Genomic DNA, 20,946 nt, shown 5'->3' on the forward strand with positions numbered 1-20,946 from the left:
TCCAGGACTTGTTGTACTCCCTCCGTACATGTACTTTCTAGGGAGCTGAGCCCTGGATTAACCGTGCTTGTAGGCACAGGCCTCGGGGGTGTGGATGCACTATGGACCCCTGGGCCTGCGTGAGCAGGTCCGGCGCTACCGGAAGGGGAAGCGGTGGACAATCCAACATGCGGAGAAGCAAGGGGAACCATTGCTGTCGATCCCATGTGGGGACCACTAGGATCATGTGGGCTCTCTCCCTCCTGGCTTTCTGCAGGACCTTGTGGATGAGCACCGTGGGGGGGAACGCGTAAAGCAGTGGGCCCTTCCACGAAATCACAAACGTGTCCCCCAAGGACCCCCGCCCCAGTCCTGCCCTGGAGCAGTATTGGGGACACTTCTTGTTGTGCTGAGTGGCAAACAGGTCTACCTGGGGAAACCCCCATGCATGAAAAATCAGTCGTAGCAGATCGGAGCGGATCTGCCACTCGTGTGTGAGTGCAAAGTGCCTGCTCAGCTCGTCTGCCTTCACGTTGTGAGCGCCTGGTAAGTACGAGGCTTTCAACGTTATATTGTTGGCGATGCACCAGTTCCACAGCTGGACTGATTCCGCACATAAGGCACGGGATCGAGCTCCGCCTTGTCGATTTATATAAAACATGGTGGAGACATTGTCTGTATTGATCCCGACTACCTTGCCTTGTATGTGGTCTTGAAAGTGTTTGCAGGTATTGAACACCGCTCTGAGCTCCAGTATATTTACATGCAGTGACTGTTCCGTTGGGGACCACAGTCCTTGCGTCACCTTTTCGCCAATATGTGCTCCCCACCCTATGCGGGAGGCGTCGGTGGTGAGAAAAATAGAGATTTGTGGTTGGTGAAAGGGTACCCCGGTTAGCATGTTCTTGGGGTTTACCCACCATTGCAGGGATCTGCGCACCTCTGTCGTGGACGACACCACCCTGCGGACGGTATGGGATGCCAGCTTGTAAACGCTCGCCAGCCAATGTTGTAGGTTGCGCATATGCAATCTGGCGTTCTGTACCACGAACGTTGCCGCCGCCATGTGGCCGAGCAGCTGCAAGCACGTTAAAACCGGCACTGTGGGGCTGTAATGTAATGACTTGTACCAGGGAACCAATGGCACGAAAGCGAGCGTCGGGTAGATAAACCCTTGCTGTGACAGAATTTATGCGTGCCCCTATGAACTCTATGTCCTGTGTGGGGTCGATCTTTGACTTCGCAAGGTTGATGACCAGGCCCAACGAAGAAAACGTGTTTGCTGTTACGCGTATCATGCGTAGTACCTCCACCTTCGAGGCCCCTTTCAATAGGCAGTCGTCCAGATATGGGAATATAAATACCCCATCTGTGCAGGTAGGCTGACACCACTGCCAGGGTCTTGGTAAAGACTCTGGGGGCCGAGGAGAGGCTGATCGGCAGAACCTTGTATTGGAAATGTTCTTTGCCGACCATAAACCGGAGAAAACGTCTGTGAGCCGGGTGGATCGTTATATGAAAATACGCATCTTGTAAGTCGAGGGCTGCAAACCAATCTCCATCGTCCAGTGCCGTGAGTACAGAGGCGACTGTGATCATCCAAAAGCGTTGTTTGTGCAAGTACCGGTTGAGGCCTCGAAGATCTAAGATGGGCCTCCAGCCTCCTGTTTTCTTCTCTGTGAGGAAGTATCTTGAATAAAACCCCTTCCCCTGGAGTCACTCCAGCACTCTTTCCACCGCCCCTATAAGCATCAAGTGGTCCACCTCGTGCTTGAGTTTCGCCTCGTGGGAGGCATCCCTGAGATGAGGCCTGGGCGGAGGTCTTGGCGGTGGGAGCGACTGAACAGGGATCACGTAACCCGTGGCTATGATCTCTAGTACCCACTTGTCTGGGGTGATCTTTTGCCATTGTGAGTGGAACGGTCGGAGGCGATGATGGAACATTAATTGTGGATGACATTGCGCGATGGTAGTAATAGTGCAGCCCTCGACCTGTCCGTCAAACTTGTTGCCTTTGGGCCTGCCCCGAGGATGCACGGCCTTGTTGGGAACGTCGCCTAGGAGTTCTATACTGTTGTTGCTGTTGATGCCGCCCTTGGTCGTCGCCCCATTGGTACTGAGCACGCTGAGGTTAGTACGGGTATCGCCTTTGTTGAGGGTAATACTTTTTCTTTCTGTATGAAGGGGTATAAATACCCAGGGTTCTGAGTGTGGCTCTTGAGTCTTTACTGGAATGATGGACCGAATCAGTTGACTCTGCAAACAACTTCTGCGTGTCGAAAGGGAGATTGACAATTTTTGCCTGCAGATCCCTCGGGATACCCGATGTCTGGAGCCAGGATTCCCTGCGCATGACCACTGCCGTAGCCGTTGAGCGTGCCGCCGTGTCCGCTACGTCCAGGGCGATCTGGACTCCCATCCTTGAAGCTGCATAGCCCTCTTGCACGATGGCCTTCAGCACCAGCTTCTTATCTTCTGGAAGTGAATCCATGAGGGAAGTAAGTCTGGAGTAATTGTCGAAATTGTGGTTCGCTAGATGTGCTGCATAATTAGCCATTCTCAGCAGCAGGGTGGAGGAGGAGTATACCTTTCTGCCAAATAGCTCTAGCTTCTTGGTATCTCTATCTCTTCCCCCCTGCTTTGTACTGGGAAGTCTTCAATCTCTGCTGAGACGATTCTACCACCAGAGAATTTGGTTGTGGGTGACTAAACAGGAACTCCATGCCCTTCGCCGGGATGAAGTATTTCTTATCCGCCCTCTTGTTTATTGGTGGAGCGGAAGCCAGGGTCTGCCATATGGTAGTAGCAGACTCCAAGATTGCTTCGTCGAGCAGGATAGCGATTTTGGACGAGGCCAGAGGCCTCAGGTTTTTGAGGAGCTTGTGGTGCTTCTCCTGCACCTCTGCTGTTTGGATGCCTTGCGTGAAAGCCACCCTTTTAAACAGCTCCTGAAACTGTTTGAGGTTGTCCGGGGGAGCAACATCCCCGGGGGCCGTAGCCTCGTCGGGGGAGGACAAGGAGGAACCACTAGGGTAGACCTCCCTTGAACTCTCAGGGTCCTGCTGCCGGTGGTACACCCTCTCACTGGAGGCTTGCGAGGGAAAATCTTGGGGTTCCAAAATCAGCTCTCCTTGAGACAGCTGTGTTTCCATCCCCGTCCGTGAGTGCCCGCGGGGGGTACTGGGCGGTCGAGGGGGACCTGCCCCTGGGTGTATGCCTGTGGTGTCTATGCCCAGCGTGATAAGGACGACCGTGGCAGCACGGGCATGGTTCCTGGGATGGAGACCTGGTCCACTCTCGAGGTGCATACCCCCGACGTCTGGGGGAGCGAGATCGTCTGGATGACTGAGACAATGGTGAAACTGGTTTGTGGTAGTACTCCTGAGGGTCAAATCCCAGAAAAGGCGAGGGTGGCCCGAGCCATGGTGACGCTGGTTGGAGGAACGGAGAAGGAGGCTCTGGGTAGGCTGGGGGAGACCCATGTCTCCTGGTTGGTGTACGCAGCATAAGGGGAGGACTTGTTGAGAGCAGCCCTGCAGCCCTGTCCAGAGAAGGGCTGTGGTGCTCGGTTTTCACTGCTGCCTTTCCCCTCCGCTGCGGGGCTGGCTCCGCCCCTCCCCGTGCCGGGGATCTCGGCCCCGCTGTCGGTGCCGCGCGGGTGGTCTCCTCTGGTGCCTGCAGGCTACGTGCCTGTTGGCCCTGCACCGTTGGTGCCATGGGGGTCTGTGCCGCTTGCGGCGGTGCCGCCGGTTCCGGCACTTGCCTGGCCACCGCTCTGAATGCGCGGGGCGGCTGCTTAGTAATCGGAGGCTCAGCCTCTGCCACGTGCGCTGCTGCACTGCCGCTTGCTTGTGACTGCGGCTGGGGGCTGTGTGCTACGCCCGTCCCGCTCGCTGTGACCGCCGGCAGGGATCAGGCTGGAGAGAGCTTCCTCCGTTTCTGCACCGAGGGGGTGAGGGACACCGCCTTCCTTTTATGGAGCCCTGTGGGTCCCTCCGGTTGAGGCCTCTCCGGCACGTCTGGCTGGAGGGCCTTATCAAACAGCAGCATTTTCAGCCGCATTTCTCTATCCTTTCTGGCTCTGGCCGTGAGCTTTGCACAGAAGGAGCATTTCTGGGTGATGTGTGATTCCCCCAGGCACCTAATGCATTGACTGTGCCCATCAGAGGCCAGCATAGCTTCGCAGCACGACTCACACTTCTTGAATCCTGAAGAGGACATTGCGGTGAGTCTTTGAGCTGTTAATAGGGTACTTAGCACCTTCTCTGTGCCTGTTCCCCTCTCACGGACTCCAGCCTGCCTCGGCAGGAGGCCTACTGGCCTTCACGTCCCCGGGTTGCCTCCGCTCCTCCTTCTTCTTACTAAGACTTTCTACTTATATATATATATATATATATATATATATATATATTGCAATAAAGAAACAAACAATTTAACTAAGAACTCTGAAAAGAAACTCTAAAACTCTGAAAAACTCTAAATACGCTGACTCTGGCCGCAGCCTGAGCAGATTCCGTCTGCAGCCGATGGTGGTTAAGAAGGAACTGGCGGGGACCGGATCGCGCACGTGGCCGGGAGCGCACAGGGGAGTGGCGTGCGCCGGCGCACGCGCGGTCTGACAGAAACTGCTGGAAAGATCCGATCTGCGGCACCGGGGCGAGCCCGACACCTATCGTGGAGCACCCACGGGGACACTCGAGGAAGAACTCATATTACAAGGACAATTTCCCCACCTTTGATATGCACAGGAATTCACAAGTCCTATTAATGACAGGTGAGTCCCCCAACCACCACAATTTTTCCCCCCTTCACCCTCTACCCCATCCCCCCACTACACATATACCCCAGATTCTTATTTTTGCTCCAATTCTGAGGAAGTGCATCTTACCCACAATAGCCCACTACTTCATAAATACAACGGTTAGTCTTTAAGGTGTTACAGGACTGCTTGTTTTTTTAAGTAAAGGAAACAATGTACATCTCAAGGGGATAAAACATTATTTACTTGTATTTATGTATTAATAGTAGACAACTTTTTAAAATTTTTCTGGCAATGTTCACATTGATCCAAATAGCCAGCCACTTCTGAAATCTATACAGAGAACAAATACAATAGAACATTGCTAAGTTGTAGTGTTTTGGAGCTCTAGGGTGAATTAGCAATAAAGTGTACAAAAATACCTGGCACAGTAAATCAAGAAACACGTTCCTGACTCAGCAAGTATAGTTTTGATTATTTATTTTAATACTGGTAAGCATACGATTAAATGTTGTGTAGGTGATTTTGTAACCATAATACAATTATTAAGATAAGAACTTGCCAGACCTCACTAATAAATCTATTCTGAGATATGGGCAGATGAAGCTTTTTTGGGGAAATTAGTGAAATGCAAAGGAGTACAGTTCTAGTGTAGCATGTTTTACCTCTGCTGCAACAGCTCTTTTAATACTCTCCTGATAATTATCTTTGCTCTTTTTTATTAACTCCTCCAGTTGTACTTTTTCACTGGCAAATTTATTACTGTGAAGTAAAATAAAATAAAAATGAATGTCAAAAAGAATACTGAGATGTCATCTACATTTGAACTATACCCCAAAAGCTCTGCAACAGACTTTTTTCCTCTTCTATAAAAAAAAATCTCTCTCTGATTACATTTTGTATATTACATGCAGACATAAATATTGAACTAATTATAGGACAACATTAATTCATTAAAACATGGTGCGATAGGTACGCTTAATATGAGCGCTTCTAAGCCCGGTGCTTATAAAACAAAGAGCAAAACTGCAGATTTGCTGTAACTCCACAAGTATGTGAGCTTTCCCGCTATACCACAGTAAACAGAAATGATCTCCCCCAGCTACTTTTCCAACAACGTTGATGCTCTTTCAGAGGAAGATACAGGCTGATCAAATGCAAAATGAGAAAGGTGACCAAAACAGAGGGTAGAGGAGAGATTTTTATCTTCCAGCTTCTAAAAGAAATGTAGGAGAGCGAGCATGAAAGACAGCTGCAGAGATACAGATACAACACACCTGAGCAGCTACGTATAGTGGTGACAGGCATTTGATAATTTGTGGAACTAACTCAAGTTGCATTTCACAGATCTACATATTCTAAACCCAGAAGCGACCACTGTGATCATCGAGTTTGACCTACTGCAAATTACAGGCTATAGAGCTCCTTTGAATCATCTCCTTTTAGAACTAAAGAGTATCTTAAAGATCCACTCAATTAAAATATGTCCCAGAAATACAGAACCCACCATGACCGGTTTCAAGTTGTTCCAATGGTTAATTACCTTAGTTTTTTGTTTTTTAAAAAACAACTTATTTTTAAGTCTGAATCCGCCCAGCTTTCACTTCCTGACTTTAGTCTTATTACACATTTGCCTGTGAAACAGCAAAGTCCTGTATTATCAAATATCTCCTCCCTTAATTAGAGACTATAAATCAAGTAATCCCTTGACTTTCTTTATTGGTATGGAAAACAGATTGAGCTCCTCCAGGCTTTTTCTTTCAGGAAAGTTTTCCAATCCTTGAATCTTTCTTGAAGCTCCATTTTGAACCCTCTCCAGTTATTTTTTGCATTCTTCTTGAATTGTGAACATCAGAACTGGACAGAATATAACAGCAGTAGTTGCACCAGTGCAAAATAACAGGTAATATAACTTCTCTGCTCCTACTCAGTGGTCCCCTGTTTATATACCCATGTATTATATTCGCCCTTTTGGCCACAAGATCACTCTGGGAGCTCCTGGTTAGTTGATTATTTACTATGACCTCCAAGTCATGTTCAGAGTCACTGTTCCCAGACTAGAATCTTCCTTCCTGCAAGTACTGCCTGCACTTTTGTTTCTAGAAGTAGGTGCTTACATTTATGATCTATCATAGCACATTGTATTGCTCCATCTGCCTTCTAATCAATCCCCTCTTATGCCTATTATCAATATTCTGAGTTCTGCATAGATTCAGTAAGTCACATTTCTCGAACTTATTGTTACAAAAATGTTTAATTCTTTTCTCCCAAATTATTGATGCTTAGAACCACTTAAGTAAAAGGTTTAAAGTCTAAGATCTCTTGATAATCAAGACTATAAAGAAGACTGCCCGTTCTTTTCAGTGGTATAAAGCTGTTTCTCAATCTTTTTTTTTTTGTAAATAAAGTATCCACTTTTAAAAAATTGTAAGTAACCCCAGCACCCACAATTTTCAGACATGCAACATTTTTTTCTATCATTGCAATACATTTGTTTAAAACAACGTGTATTAAGGTGTCATTTCAACAGATTATTTCATACAGTGGTTAGATAATATCTCACAGCAAATCACACAAGGAGCAAAGGGGGCACATTTCCACTTGTAGTAAACCCAAATTTAAGATGTTCAGAATTGTAACTGCATGCTTTTCTTATCTTAAAAAAAATTTCCAATTGCACCACTGGGGCATGTTTTTTCCACTACAGGTTTCTCGGCCTCAAATGTTTCTGACGTAGTTTCCTATGTATCACTTTTTCCAAATCTGCAGTTTTATTCTTTGATTTCATAAGGAATCAGTCCATTTTAAACCCTTACAGTTACAACTGTAACAAACTAAATTTGTACTAATAGCAATTTTATCACTTACTTCAGATAACAAGTGTAATATTCTAGAGTCAAGCCCCCTCATTCCCCCAACTTTAACCCACTCCTCCTCCCCGGTCCTCCTCCAGAGCCAGGCACCCCCAGTCCCCTCTGCTCCACTGTAATCCAATGCCAGCAACTCACTACCACCGCCACTGCCTCCGTCACTGCTGCTATGTGCCTCTCCCTCCAAGCACTAGGGAGGGACATGTGTGCAGAGTGCTCCCATGGCTCCAAGCATTTTATTAATTAAAGAACCACATGCAGCTTCAGTGTGTGTACCCCTCAGCCTTCTCCTGCATACCCCTAAGGGCACATGTACCACGCACTGAGATACACTAGTATAAGACAGTTCTTTCTAGCCCTATTGCTTGATATTCTAAGTTATGAGAAAATAGTTTAAAAAAATGTCTTAGAAGAGCAGCAACCATAATGTTCAGAAGTTACTAGAACTAAACTGACTGTTCAGTAAAGCATGCTACTACAGTTTTCTTTTTCCTTTATTAGCTCAGTTAGGTAGTACCTTGTTTTGAGAATACACACAATACCTATCAATTCAACTCTGATATTCATTATTTTTATTATATCTAGTACAAAAGAAAACAGTGTTATGATAAGAACATAAGCCAATGAGAATGAGTCATTAGAAATGCTGAATATTGCTGAGTAATGCAAGAATTTAAGAAGAAATTACCCGGTTTCCAGGAATTTATCCAAATACATGGTATATTGTTTCTCCTTTTCATCAATGCTCCTTAAGTACCTATGTGTATCATAAACAAATTCTATTAAGTCTGGCTTCAAAAACTCTTACTCAGAAACCACAACACACAGTCTTCTATAACCATAACTGTACATATATAGTTGACAAATCTATGCATTTCATTGATAGTTTTGTAGATACTCATTTAGCATTTAATCTCTTAATCCGATACATCTGTTCCCTGCTAGATCACTACCATGAATTTGTAATTTGAATGTTTTTTAAGATTTCTTCAAGATGTGACTCAACCTATCTAGCAAAAGAAAAGGGATAATCAATACATATGCAAAACAGCCAAGACATCCAAGACTGAAGGTCTCCTCAGGCACATGGACTATGCAAATAGAGGACAAGGAAGAAAGAGAAAGATGTCAAAGCAGATCAGGGAAGCTGAGGGAACAGAATAAAGAATCAGAGGAAAGGAAAGAAGAAAAGTGCAAAAGCAGTGAAAAATCAAGGGGTGCAACGTAAGTGCAAAAGGAAAACAATACAAAAGATGAAAGTCTGAGATGGCAAACAACGTATTCTATAACTTAGTGATGCATATTATTCTGCATACAGCCCTACCAGTATCAGTGGGGGATAATCACAAAATAGGGCATGTGATTTTTAAGGGTGTCCGACTCAAGTCTGTTTGCATGTATTTTCACTTCATAAGTATTACCCAGCCACCAAGCATCAGGCCTGCCCTGCCAGTAAACGGGGGGCAGGGGAGATTTCAAAGGGCCCTGGAGCTCTGGGCCCCTTGGAAGTGCCTCAGGAATGCTGCTCTGCATAAGCTCTGATGCTGGGGCGGGAAGCACCAAGATTGAGTGGCACTAAGGCCCTGCCCGCCCCTTCCAGGGGCCTGAAACCAGGCTCCCCAACCACCTTGCCACAGGGCCTCCAGTGGCTGTCAACCCCGCTACCAACCATCACTAATGTTGTAGAATTCTGTTGTCAGAACAATCATATAAATTATTCTGCCATTCATCTGTAATAAACAAAATCAATTAAGAAGGTTTATTTCCAGCCAACTCATATTTCAAGTGCATGAACGGCTGTTCCCATTTCTAAAATTGTGCAAATGAAAAGTAAAGTGCATCAGTTTTTAAAATGGACACTTACATCTCATTAGTATCTGCAAGTTTTTTGGATGTATTCTTTGTTGCTTTTAATTTCTCTTGCTTTTCTTTCTTTTCTTGTTGCCATTTCTTAACTACTATTTCTAAATCCTGGTGAAACCAATGCAGCTCTTTCTGTAAAATCTAAAGACAGAAAATATTTAAGTTTTTCTTTTTAAACAGACAACATTTCTTTTAAAAACTACTAGAGCAACTTGTACATTTGAGCACGTGTGTGTGTGCGCCTGTGGGGGGCAGGGGGTTGATTGATACACCTCCTAGCAAATGTACACTGCTAAGAATTCTTTTTCCAGCCAGTGCTTGATTCACATTCATACAAAAATAAACAGTGTTAGTCAGAACAAGTGAAAGAGGCATTCTGTTGTAGAAGCTAAGCTTTATGATGATGAGTACCTCTTACATCTCAGTTGCATTACTGATCAATAAGCTGTCGAAAACTAAGACTGTTTTTTTAAATCATTCCAAGTGTTCTTCATCTGGTACCCTACATTGGTATGTCCATAAAAATTTTACCTCACTTTCTTCAACTTTTTTTTTTAACTGCTCTTCTAAAACACTTGTCTCTTCTGAGCTTCGGCACTGTAACTGTTCATATTTTTCCTTTGCCTCTTTAAGTTGCTCTTGTAATACCTGATGTTCTTTTTCCATTCGTAAAATATCCCCCTGAAATATATGATATGAAAAAGATCTTGTTACAGCATTCAAGGTCCTAGAGTTAACAATATGAATTCACAACACATTTACTAGAAAAGATCAATGTGAACTATGACCCTATATCTTAGTGAGCTTTGTTGACAAAAGATTTTGAATTCAATTAAAGAAACAAATACTTATTCAGCACTGAAGTAGCATGAACATTTTGAAGGTCTTTTCCCCCCTTGAAGTGGGCATAAAACTGCCATTTAAAATTACAGAGAGTTAGCTACTCCTATCGACTGGATACTTCCGTTCCCCAGAATGGAGGGATGTAATCATGCTCAGAATTGTTGGAAACGAAGAATTACCAAATTCACCACTGAAACCAAGTCCAGTGTTTGGGCAAGAGCTAGCAAAGTGTCAAAAACTGGCACTTCTTTCTCATTACAACCCTATGAATTCTACATTACAATATACTAAAAAGGAGGCCCTAACAGGCTGGGTGAAAAAAGTCAAAAGCCAAAGTCACTAAAAATTCTCTCTTCTTTTCAGTCAGATTTATTTTCACAACTAAACTTTTTGGGAATGCTTTTTTCCTCAAGCTCCTTTTGAGCCAGCCGAATGTAACATTTTAATATAGAGTAGACCACTGACTTATGTGTAGGTTGCGTTCCTCAGCAACCACACAGAAGTCAAATTTCATATAAGTCAGGATCGGATGGGGAAGGGGCCCTACCGCCTTTGGGTCTGTGGTCCTCGCAGTGCCTGGCTCCCTGCTTCTGCAAGCAGCAGGGAGCCTAGAGCCAGGTGCAGCAGCACAGCTCAGTTTCTTGGCTTCCGAGAGCGGCAGAGAGCCAGGTGGCAGCCTGGCTCCCGGCTCCCCTCCATTTGCAAAAGCTGGGAAACTAAACTGCACCTACGCTGGTCACTCTCCTGGCTCCCACAAGCGCCTCGGAGCCAGGCTGACACTTGGTTTCTGGCTCCCCACTACTCACAGGAGCCAGGAAACTGATCAGCACAGCAGCGCTGGACACTTTCCCAAATCTTGCAAGCAGAGGGGAGCCAGGCTGCTGCCTGGTTCCCAGCTCCCCGCCAGTCATGATTTCAACTCATGTTATTGCAAGAAACGCTTAAGTAGAAATTGTGTAAACTGCAGTTTAGAAGTAGTTTTCTGAGGGATTTATGCACTCAGCTCACAAACAAAAATATTCCTAAACTGATTCATTTTTAGGTTTTACTACTAGGTGACTAATTTGTTGTCTTTTACAAGCTAGATACTAAATTAAATCACACTGTCCACTTCTTGTTGGGGCCCTTAACTTCCTCCTTATCTAATTATCAAGGACTTTCAAAATATTGCCTAAGGAAAAATATATGCACTTACTTGTTGAGTTTCAAATGGATAAAAAGGCATGGTATTAATCTCCCTGTCCGCCAATTCCTGATTTACCTAGAATATAAACAACCACTAGTTATTTAAATAAAAACAAATTATTTCCACCTACACTTGCAACAAGTCCCTAAATTGTTATGTAGGGTAGCTGAGACATAATTTAAAGGCACATTAACATCACTCCTAGGGTGCGTCTATGCTATCCAGCTACTTCGAAGTAGCTGGTACAATGTCAAAATAGCACATGTTGCATCCACACGCGCCGTGCACTATTTTGACGTTGAAATCGACGTTAGGCGGTGAGACGGCAAAATCGCTATTCCTATCTGAAGATGAGAATAGTGTCATACTTCGACATTCAATGTCGAAGTAGGGCATGTGTAGACAATCCGCCTCCCGCTACATCGAAATAGCGGGGTCCTCCATGGTGGCCATCAGCTGAGGGGTTGAGAGACGCTCTGTCCAGCCCCTGCAGGGTTCTATGGTTGCTGTGTGCAGCAGCCCTTAGCCCAGGGCTTCTGGCTGCTGCTGCTGCTGCAGCTGGGGGTCCATGCTGTGTGCACAGGGTCTGCAACTGGTTGTCAGCTCTGTGGACCTCGTGCTGTGCAGGCCGAGTGTGTCTGGGAGGGGCCCTTTAAGGGAGCAGCTTGCTCTTGCCCCAGAAGGGGGCTAGTCCAGCCTGTGACCCCATCCGCAGGCTTTGCTGACCCCTTATTTCGACGGAGAGGGCTTGTGTGTGTGGATGATCCGCATTTTCTTCCGGGGCAGCTCCTTTCGATGTTCCCCATTGCTACTTTGACGTTGAACGTCGACAGCACCAGTCCCGGAGGATGTGTAGACGATACACGTCGAAATAGCCTATTTCGATGTTCTTACTTTGAAATAGGCTACTTCGACGTAGTGTGCTAGTGTAGACATAGCCCTAGATTGTAAGATATATATAGTCTTAGCGCACAGTGGTAAATACATACATATTCTGAAATCTTGAATTTAGCGTACATGAACATAGGATGACAATTTAAATGCCTATCTATTTTAAACTACTTTCTAAAATACAAGTAATGTCTTATTTATTATGTATCAATTTAAATAACTCCTGAAATAGAAAACAAAGAACAAGAACTTTCCCCAACCAATCAGATAATCTTATATTGACCTGTATAACTCCCTCCCTCTTGGTAAAAATATTATTGTAAATTTCAGGCATAGATAACTCTATGTTCCCTTAAAGCATTAAAGGAACAAATATGAATGACCTGCACAAAAAAAAACCCCACTCCCTAGAGAATTAAATAGTCTATCAAGCAAAAATAGGAAAGGAGATTTAAGACATTACTAGTCAAAGCCCCTTAAAAGTTTCTCTTTCTTGTAAGTGTCTTACCTGAACAGCTATCATCCTTGTAAGTGGAATGCTTTTCACTATAGGTGCAGATAGATCATATTTAACTTCCTTAATACTGCTCATATCCTTGTCAGGATTATCTTCATAAACACTGTAGTTTGATTTCACCAATACATACTGAGAGTCCTGGTATGTTTGTATTAGACTTGGTATATGATTGCCAGATACGTACTCCATTTCTGATATCGTTGCTTTATCAATATCAAGAGCTTCATAATCAGCATATCTATAATTAAGTTGCCTAACATCATCTGGTATAGGAGATATATGAGAAATCAATGGGAACGTTCTTTCATTTTCATAACCTGAGGAAATCTTAGTCAGAGGTACATCATGATTATTATAAAAAGATGGGTGCACTAACTCATCTGAAAAAGGGAGAGCTCCTTTGATGGTGTCAATACTTTTACTAGCTATAGAATGCACTGAGATATAAGAAATATGTGAATAATCTGGAGTTTTACAGTTTACTACTGCAGTATCAACAGAATTTGGCATATAAGGTTTAATATAAGACACTGGTTTGAATTCCTTTGCAGCTGGGTTTAACTGTAATTTGCCATGGGAATTTTCATTAATATTTTGATGGGCTGTATGATTTTCCTCTTCATTTCTAATATTTTCTTCAGTCTCAGTATTTTCCTGAAGCAGAACTGCATGTTTCATCAAGCCAATAAGATCCTCCATCATAACAAAACGAAGGGATTGTAGAAGGAAAGGTTTCAGACCACCTGCATCTTCCACAAGCTTCTGAGCTTCTTCAGGGAAATGTTCATATTCTCCAACTAACAATTTATCATCAATTTGCAGGGGACCATGTTCCTCCAAGATCTGAGAGAAATAGCTTAAAAACAATTATACTCATTAATCCAAGCATTTTCATTTCTTTTTAAGTCATACTTAATATTTATTTAACTGTTTTAAGAGTAATTTCTACAAAAACATGTAGCATTAGTAATATATTAAATTAATAAACTTTTGAAATGATTTTTCCCAGAGAAATATCATATTAAGAAACACTGCTGATTTTAAATATTTGCTCTCTAGACCTCTTTTGCAACAGTCATTCAAATTAACTTAGCCAAATACAGTGCCAATATTAAAAGGAGATGGCCAGAGCCAAGAACTGAAGTGATGACTTATTGTGATGAGCTCAAAAAAAACCAAAACAAAAAACCCTCACAATTAAACATTTTATTTCTCGGAAGAGAAGCTAGTTTTGTACAGTTTATCTGAAGCGGTAGCAAAGAAAAGATTGTATGTAGTGTGGTTAGCTGAAATACAGGGATATTAGCAAAGAGTCTCTGGAAACATACACAGGAAATAAAGCTAACAGTCTAAAAGTCACTACAGAAAACATTAGGATAATATTCAACAGATATTGAGATAGCTATTTTTAAGTAAGGCCATGTGAAGTAAAAGGAAGAACATGAAGTAAAAGGGAGAACAATGAAAATAAATCTTATGAAATGAAAACATACCGGAAAGATCGGATTCCCTAAGAGTTTTGATAAAGGGTGTTAATATGAGTTAGTTTTTTCTACTGCTTCAGTGTTCATCATTACACTTCATACTCACTTACGAGCTTTCAGAGGAGGACCTTTACCTGTACTGAAATGCTTCAATAACAAATATACTAATTAAAGGACATTGTGTCATATGAATATTTTTAGAAGGACACCACTCACACTAATCTACCAAATACCGACAAAAAACTCCCATCCATACTTTTCACGAGGAAAAGAGTGGCTAGCATTCCCAAGACTTTGGGGAAATAATACAGCTAACAAAGTAACTGTAACACCCAGAGAAAGAACTCAGTCCGTGTCTCAACTTTCAGCTTGCTATATGACAGTAATTATTCTGCAAGAGCCTGCAAAGTTCAACTGCTGAGAACATAACCTAAAAACCACAACAGTGAAATAGCAACGAAGGGTCCTGTGGCACCTTATAGCCTAACAGAAAAGTTTTGAGCATGAGCTTTCGTGAGCACAGACTCACTTCATCAGATGTGATTTCCAAGACCAGCATCTGATGAAGTGAGTCTGTGCTCACGAAAGCTCATGCTCAAAACTTTTCTGTTAGGCTATAAGGTGCCACAGGACCCTTCGTTGCTGTTACAGATCCAGAGTAACACGGCTACCCCTCTGATACTTAACAGTGAAATAGTAGTCAATTACTAAGTATAACTCCAAACTAGAGACAATGGGTAATGTAAATTTGTAGGTAAAGTAGATAAACACTTGAGTTCTAAAGGAGCATTCCAAGATAAGGCCATTGTGAGAAACTAAATGAATGTTTTGCTTCAAGTCTTCATGACTGAATATGGTAGATTCCCAGACCTGAGCCATTCTTTTGGGTGACGCATCTGAGGAATTATCTAAGTCTGAGGTGGTCGTATGAGGAGGTTTTGGAAGAAACTGATAAACTTAATAGTAATGAGGCATCAGGGTCAGATGGCATTCACCGAAGAGTTCTGAAAGAACTCAAATGTGAAACTGCAGAACTATTAACTGTGGCTCATAAGCTATCCTTTAAATCAGCTTCTGTACCCAATGACTGGAAGATAGCTAACATAACGCTAATATTTTAAAAGGGCTCTAGAGGTGATCCTGGCAATTACAGAGCAGTAAGTCTAACATCAGTTCCAGGCAAATTAGTTCAAACTACAGTAATGAACAAAACTGTCAGACATGTAGACAAACATAACTTGGGGAAAAGTCAACATGGTTTCTGTAGAGGAAAATCATGCCTTCCTAATCTACTAGAGTTCTTTGAGGTGGTCACTAAGCATGTGGACAAGAGGGATCCAATGGATATAGTGTACTTAGATTTCCAGAAAGCTTTTGATAAGGTCCCTCACCAAAGACTATTAACTAAAATAAGCTGTCCTGGGATAAAAGGGAAAGTCCTCTCATGGACTGAAAGCTGGTTAAAAGGTAACAAAGGGTAGGAATAAATGGTAAGTTTTCAGAATGGAGAGAGGTAACTAGTGGTGTCCCCCAAGAGTCTGTACTGGGACCAATCGTATTCAAGATATTTATAAATGATCTGGAAAAAGGGGTAACAGTGAGGTGGCAACATTTGTTAATGATACTAAACTGTTCAAAACAGTTAGGAACGAAGTAGACTGTAAAGAGCTTCAAAAAAAATCTCACTGGGCAAACTAAGTGACTGGACAAAAAATGGCAAATGAATTTTAATGTTGATAAATGTAAAGTAATGCACATAGGAAAAAAAATAATCCCAACTATTCACATGAAATAATGGGGACTAATTTAGCTAGACCCACTCAAGATGGCGCTCTTGGACTCTCTGGAGATAGTTCTCTGAAAACATACACTCTGTGCTGCACCAGTCAAAAAGGCAAACAGAACACTAGGAATCATTAGAAAAGGGATAGAGAATATCTTATTGCTGCTATATAAATCCATGGTATGCCCACACCGTGAATATTGCATAAAGAGGTGGCAGCTTCATCTCAAAAAAGATATATTGGCATTGGAAAGGGTTCAGAAAAGAGCAACAAAAATGATCAGGGGTTTGGAATGGGTGCCATATGAAGAAAGATTAAAAAGGGTGGGACTTTTCATCTTAGAAAACAAGGAGACTAAGGGGGAGATATGAAAAAGGTCTATAAAATGATGACTGGTGTGGAAAAAATGAAAAAGTTATTTACTTTCTCCCATAACAAAAGAACTAGGGGTCACCAAATGAAATTAATGGGTAGCAGGATTAAGATTAACAAAAGAAGGTTTTCTTCACACTGTGCATAGTAGGCCTGTGGAACTCCTTGCCCGAGGAGGTCTGAAGACCAGGACTTTAACAAGGTTCAAAAAAGAACTCAGTAAATTCATGGAGGTTAAGGGTCCATCAATGTCTAAGCCAGGAGAGGTGGGAATGGTGTCCCTAGCTTCTGTTTGTCAGAGGCTGGAAATGGATGTCAGGAGAAGGATTGCTTTCATGATTACCTCTTCTGTTAACCCCCTTTGAGGCATCAGACATTGGCCTCTGTCGGAAGACAGCACACTGGTCTAGATGGACCTTTGGTCTGACCTAGTATGGCAGTTCTTATGTTCTAACACACATTCTGCAATAAATGAGACCTACAATTTGATATGATCTTTGAATGAAAAGTCTTAACTTTAAATTTTCTTTGAAGTTTGATGCTAAGGGCAATGAGATATTAAGTCAAAAAGACACCCAATTTTAAAACTCATCATTCCAAGCTACCCTCCAACAGACATCTTCTACACAAACCTTCTCTCCATCTGTGAGAGAGGAGTGTTGTGGGTGTTTTGTGTTGTTTTAAAGATCACTGCAGTTACTTAATTTTAAAGCTACTAATAGAGAGATTATAGAAAAATCTTTCTATTTTAAATCGTTGTTTACTCTGGGCATTTGACAGCAATTTGTGTACAGCCATTTCATTGTTTCACCTGACCATGGAGAACTTTTCAACGGACACAGGAAAGTTATATTTATTTAGAATATCTTGATAGAGCCCTGGGCAGATAACAAATTGGTATCCAGATCCATCCTTGCATCTGGATGGATGGATATGAAGTGGATATCTGCAAATCTGCAGGTTTTTAGATAAAAAATGTGTATCCACATGTGCAAAAATGAGCTATGGATAGGGTTAGGGTAGCAACATTTGTTGATGATACTAAACTGTTCAAAATAGTTAGGAACAAAGTAGACTGTGAAGAGCTTCAAAAAAAATCTCACCGGGCAAATTAAGTGACTGGGAAAAAAAATGGCAAATCCATGGAGACAGAAACCTGCAGATATCTGTGGATTTGCAAGGCTCTAGATACGGAGATTTTATCACCATTTTCCACTCCTAAGTCACCTGTTCAGATTTAACTAAGGGTTGATAGAAATCAAGTCTTACCAACTTCCAGCTATTTAGTGGCCTCTGTGAAATAAAACTGGTCATCTCGGTTCAGTTCCCAGCAGACTGATGGCCACATCAAATCTAATACCACCACAATTTGTATTTAGTGATCTTTTAGCTCAAAGTTGAAGAATATTAGAGGGGGATAATGTTAGAACAGATGATGTATCAGCGAAATAGATCAACTCTGTATCCCAGGCTGTCAATCCTTCTGAAACAACTTCCATCTTTCTTTTTGATGTAATTTCTTATACCCTTACTGCTGCATGTATGTGGATACAAATGGTCCTCAATTTTTTGTATTCTTCAAAAGTCTGAGATATTAGTTATTATGAATTACACTCTAAATTTAAATTTTTGAATGTTTTACTTCTGTCTACTGGTTCAACATTTCTTCCTTCTGAAAATACTACAGATAAAATCTCAAATGGTTGGCGAACAATTTATCTCCACAGAAAGTGGAAAAGTCACACCATTTAAAAAAATATTTGAAATAACTGAATAGAGAAGCTTCAACCTACTCATATAGACTTTCACATGTTGGGTCTGGGTTATTATCCAGAAATCTCTGATAATTGTTACTGTCTAAAACACTGCCATATAGAGCTTCAAATTCTTCCACTTGATCACGAAGATATTCTGGAACTATAAAAGGCTCGCCAGGATTCATAAAACTTCTGTTAAGAAGAGAAATTTTATTATTTAAACAAAACAAAATACAGACTAAGTTGAGTGGACTCATCCAATTGATGTAATGTGCAGGACACAAGATTAGTTGAACAAACGAATTTTTAAAATTTGTAATAGTAATGTTGAGTGACTTGATGCCTCTAAGCAACACAGTCTGAAATTCTTGGTGTCAGGATTTTTTGTTTTCACACCAGCTACAAAGCTTTACTAATAGTTTTTTGGTTTGTTTGTTTGTTTGTTTTTAACACTTAAATTACTGGTGAGTACTCTCTACCTCAACCTTCACCTAAATACATTATTTTTTTGTGGTCTTGTAGGTGTTCATGGTATAAATACTTCCAGGAAGAGACTGTATTTTTATTTCCTTGTGTAACACAGCACACTTTGGGGTGCTACGCAAAATAAATAATAATGTCTGTTGGTACTCACAACGTATTTTCTTCTGGAAATATGTCGTCTTCTCTGCTTACTGCACCAACCCCACCAGATAGTACTAAAATGGGCTATATTTAAAACAAAACAAAAAAAAGTACAATTTTTTTTTTTAATTTGCCACAGTATATAAAAATTCAAATATTTTCAAAACAGTGATCCAGCATCAGGAACATAAGTGACTTATTTGTATCAAATACTGTTTTAGTTTGACATGTATTTAGATTTCCTATAATGAATTTTATGAATCTGACCACTGTGATTACAGCAAAAGCAAGAGAGCTCAGATCAAGTCTGCCCAAAAAATCCTTCCAGAATTAATGATCCTCTGTTCCCCAGAACTAGTTGTATAAGCCGAAAAGGGAAAGAGAGTGAAAAGTCATTTTGGGCTATCTAAATCCTATGATATCTTCCTACCTTTCCATAAAAGATCAGGGAAAAGCATTTGAGAGTTAAAGGAAGTATTTTCTGCCTTTTCATTTGTTAATATAACAAGTAAACACAATCAGAAGAACAAGGAAAAAACATTTGCTAAGTAAATATTGTTACAGATAACACCATCTCACACAAAGTAGATATTCCTCAACGTCCCAATAACATTTACATTTGTTGATTACCATACATGAAACTCTTGGACTGAAAAGCTCCTGGGCCAAATCTGATTTGTATTTCTGGTGTGAACCGGAGTCCAAAAGTCTATTTAAGCACTGATGTATCTCAGTAGATGGAGTGAACCCTATCTCTATCGCCCTGAATTCCTCCTCCCCCAGCTACCTGCCCTATACCAGTGTACTTAAGTGTGGATCTACAAAAGAACTGCTGAAAAATGCTAATGTGGCTGGAACCATAGTTTGTGAAACTCTGAAGATACGGTTACACTACAATGCTTGTTGACAGAAATCAGTCGGAATAGTTTTCCCGACAAAACTTCTGTCTACACAATGTGGCCATGAACAAAAGTCAACTGGAAGAGCACTCCACTATGTTGACAGAGTGGCTGGACTGCCCAGCCGCTCTCTCAGCAGAACAGGCACCCCAAAGCACAGCAGACAGGGCTGCCCATTGTTGTGGATGCTCAGTCTGTCAAGAGAAGGCCCCACCAGAGCGTCCACACAACTTTTTTGTCGACAGAGGCAACACTCTGCTTGAAAAACCGCAGAGTTTTGTTGACAAACTGTTGACAAAATGCATTTTGTGTGTGGACGTTCCACCAGTTTTGTCAGCAAAAATCTGTAAAACTTGCTAGTGTAACCATACCCACTATGTATTGACGTTCAAACTTTTGATTTCTGTAACTACAAATTTCTAATACTAGTTTAACTGATGCATTAACTGCACCTTAACATTTTCTGTTTAAGAGATTTCTCTTTAACTTGACTGGAAGAATACATCTCAACATGGTTTGTTTGTTCATTGCGGGGCGAAATACAGTTTCCGATTTTTAAATACTTCAAACTCCAATTTTTAGTAAATCAATTTATTGACATAAGCAATAAAATATTACATACCCTTAATTCTTTTGCCTTCCTCTTCCTATTTTTGTTTTTAACCTTGATACCATTAGTCTAAAACAGAAATATAGAATCAACAGCTACTCGTTTAGGAGGAGTTACCATGCGTTTTTTTTTACACGGACACACAGTTCATCAATTAGAACTCTTCTCATTTGGAATAAAAGTTTACAAAGCACAACAGTCAGTGTATTTTTTCACTTCTGGAAACCCACATGGGAAAATAACTTGGCAGAAGTCTTTATTTAGACTGTTCCACTCACATGTATACTGTGTTTTTTCATTCTCCACTTTTATTAGTGGTAACATGGGTTTTAAAAACAGAATTGGCAATTTTTCGATTTCTGCTGCTTGTGCCTCACATGAAGCAATGATCCTGTTCTGACAACTTCTGTAACAATCTACTGTGATGTCACAAACATCACAATTTCATGGAGGGAATAAGTATCAGAAACCGGGCTACTACTGACCATCATGTTCATATGAAAAATCT

The 20,946-nt window shown here is 41.8% G+C and overlaps 2 protein-coding genes across 7 annotated transcripts in view; one reads left to right on the forward strand and one right to left on the reverse strand.

Annotated features, from left to right (window-relative positions):
- VPS26C (VPS26 endosomal protein sorting factor C) overlaps positions 1-13,712 on the forward strand; it is a 75,857-nt gene extending 62,145 nt beyond the window's left edge. Inside the window, exon 8 of one of the 2 annotated variants that reach the window (XM_074996219.1) lies at positions 13,550-13,712. In XM_074996219.1, the coding sequence (XP_074852320.1) occupies positions 13,550-13,566 (17 nt within the window). In that variant the 3' untranslated portion in view covers positions 13,567-13,712. Of the gene's footprint in view, positions 1-8,591; positions 8,822-13,549 lie in introns of those variants that run through there. The other variant, XM_074996211.1, reaches the window with a different exon arrangement.
- TTC3 (tetratricopeptide repeat domain 3) overlaps positions 1-20,946 on the reverse strand; it is a 150,077-nt gene that overhangs the window by 18,787 nt on the left and 110,344 nt on the right. For 4 of the 5 annotated variants that reach the window (XM_074996150.1, XM_074996140.1, XM_074996175.1 and 1 more), the window contains 9 exons: positions 20,451-20,507; positions 18,940-19,013; positions 18,342-18,497; positions 12,900-13,764; positions 11,510-11,575; positions 10,003-10,152; positions 9,473-9,612; positions 8,297-8,365; positions 5,404-5,500 (listed from right to left, as the gene is read on the reverse strand). In XM_074996150.1, coding sequence (XP_074852251.1) covers positions 5,404-5,500; positions 8,297-8,365; positions 9,473-9,612; positions 10,003-10,152; positions 11,510-11,575; positions 12,900-13,764; positions 18,342-18,497; positions 18,940-19,013; positions 20,451-20,507 — 1,674 coding nt within the window. The remainder of the gene's footprint in view (positions 1-5,403; positions 5,501-8,296; positions 8,366-9,472; positions 9,613-10,002; positions 10,153-11,509; positions 11,576-12,899; positions 13,765-18,341; positions 18,498-18,939; positions 19,014-20,450; positions 20,508-20,946) is intronic. The other variant, XM_074996167.1, reaches the window with a different exon arrangement.

This window comes from Carettochelys insculpta, chromosome 1 (genome assembly GCF_033958435.1).
Source record: "Carettochelys insculpta isolate YL-2023 chromosome 1, ASM3395843v1, whole genome shotgun sequence".
Classification (NCBI taxonomy): domain Eukaryota; kingdom Metazoa; phylum Chordata; order Testudines; family Carettochelyidae; genus Carettochelys; species Carettochelys insculpta.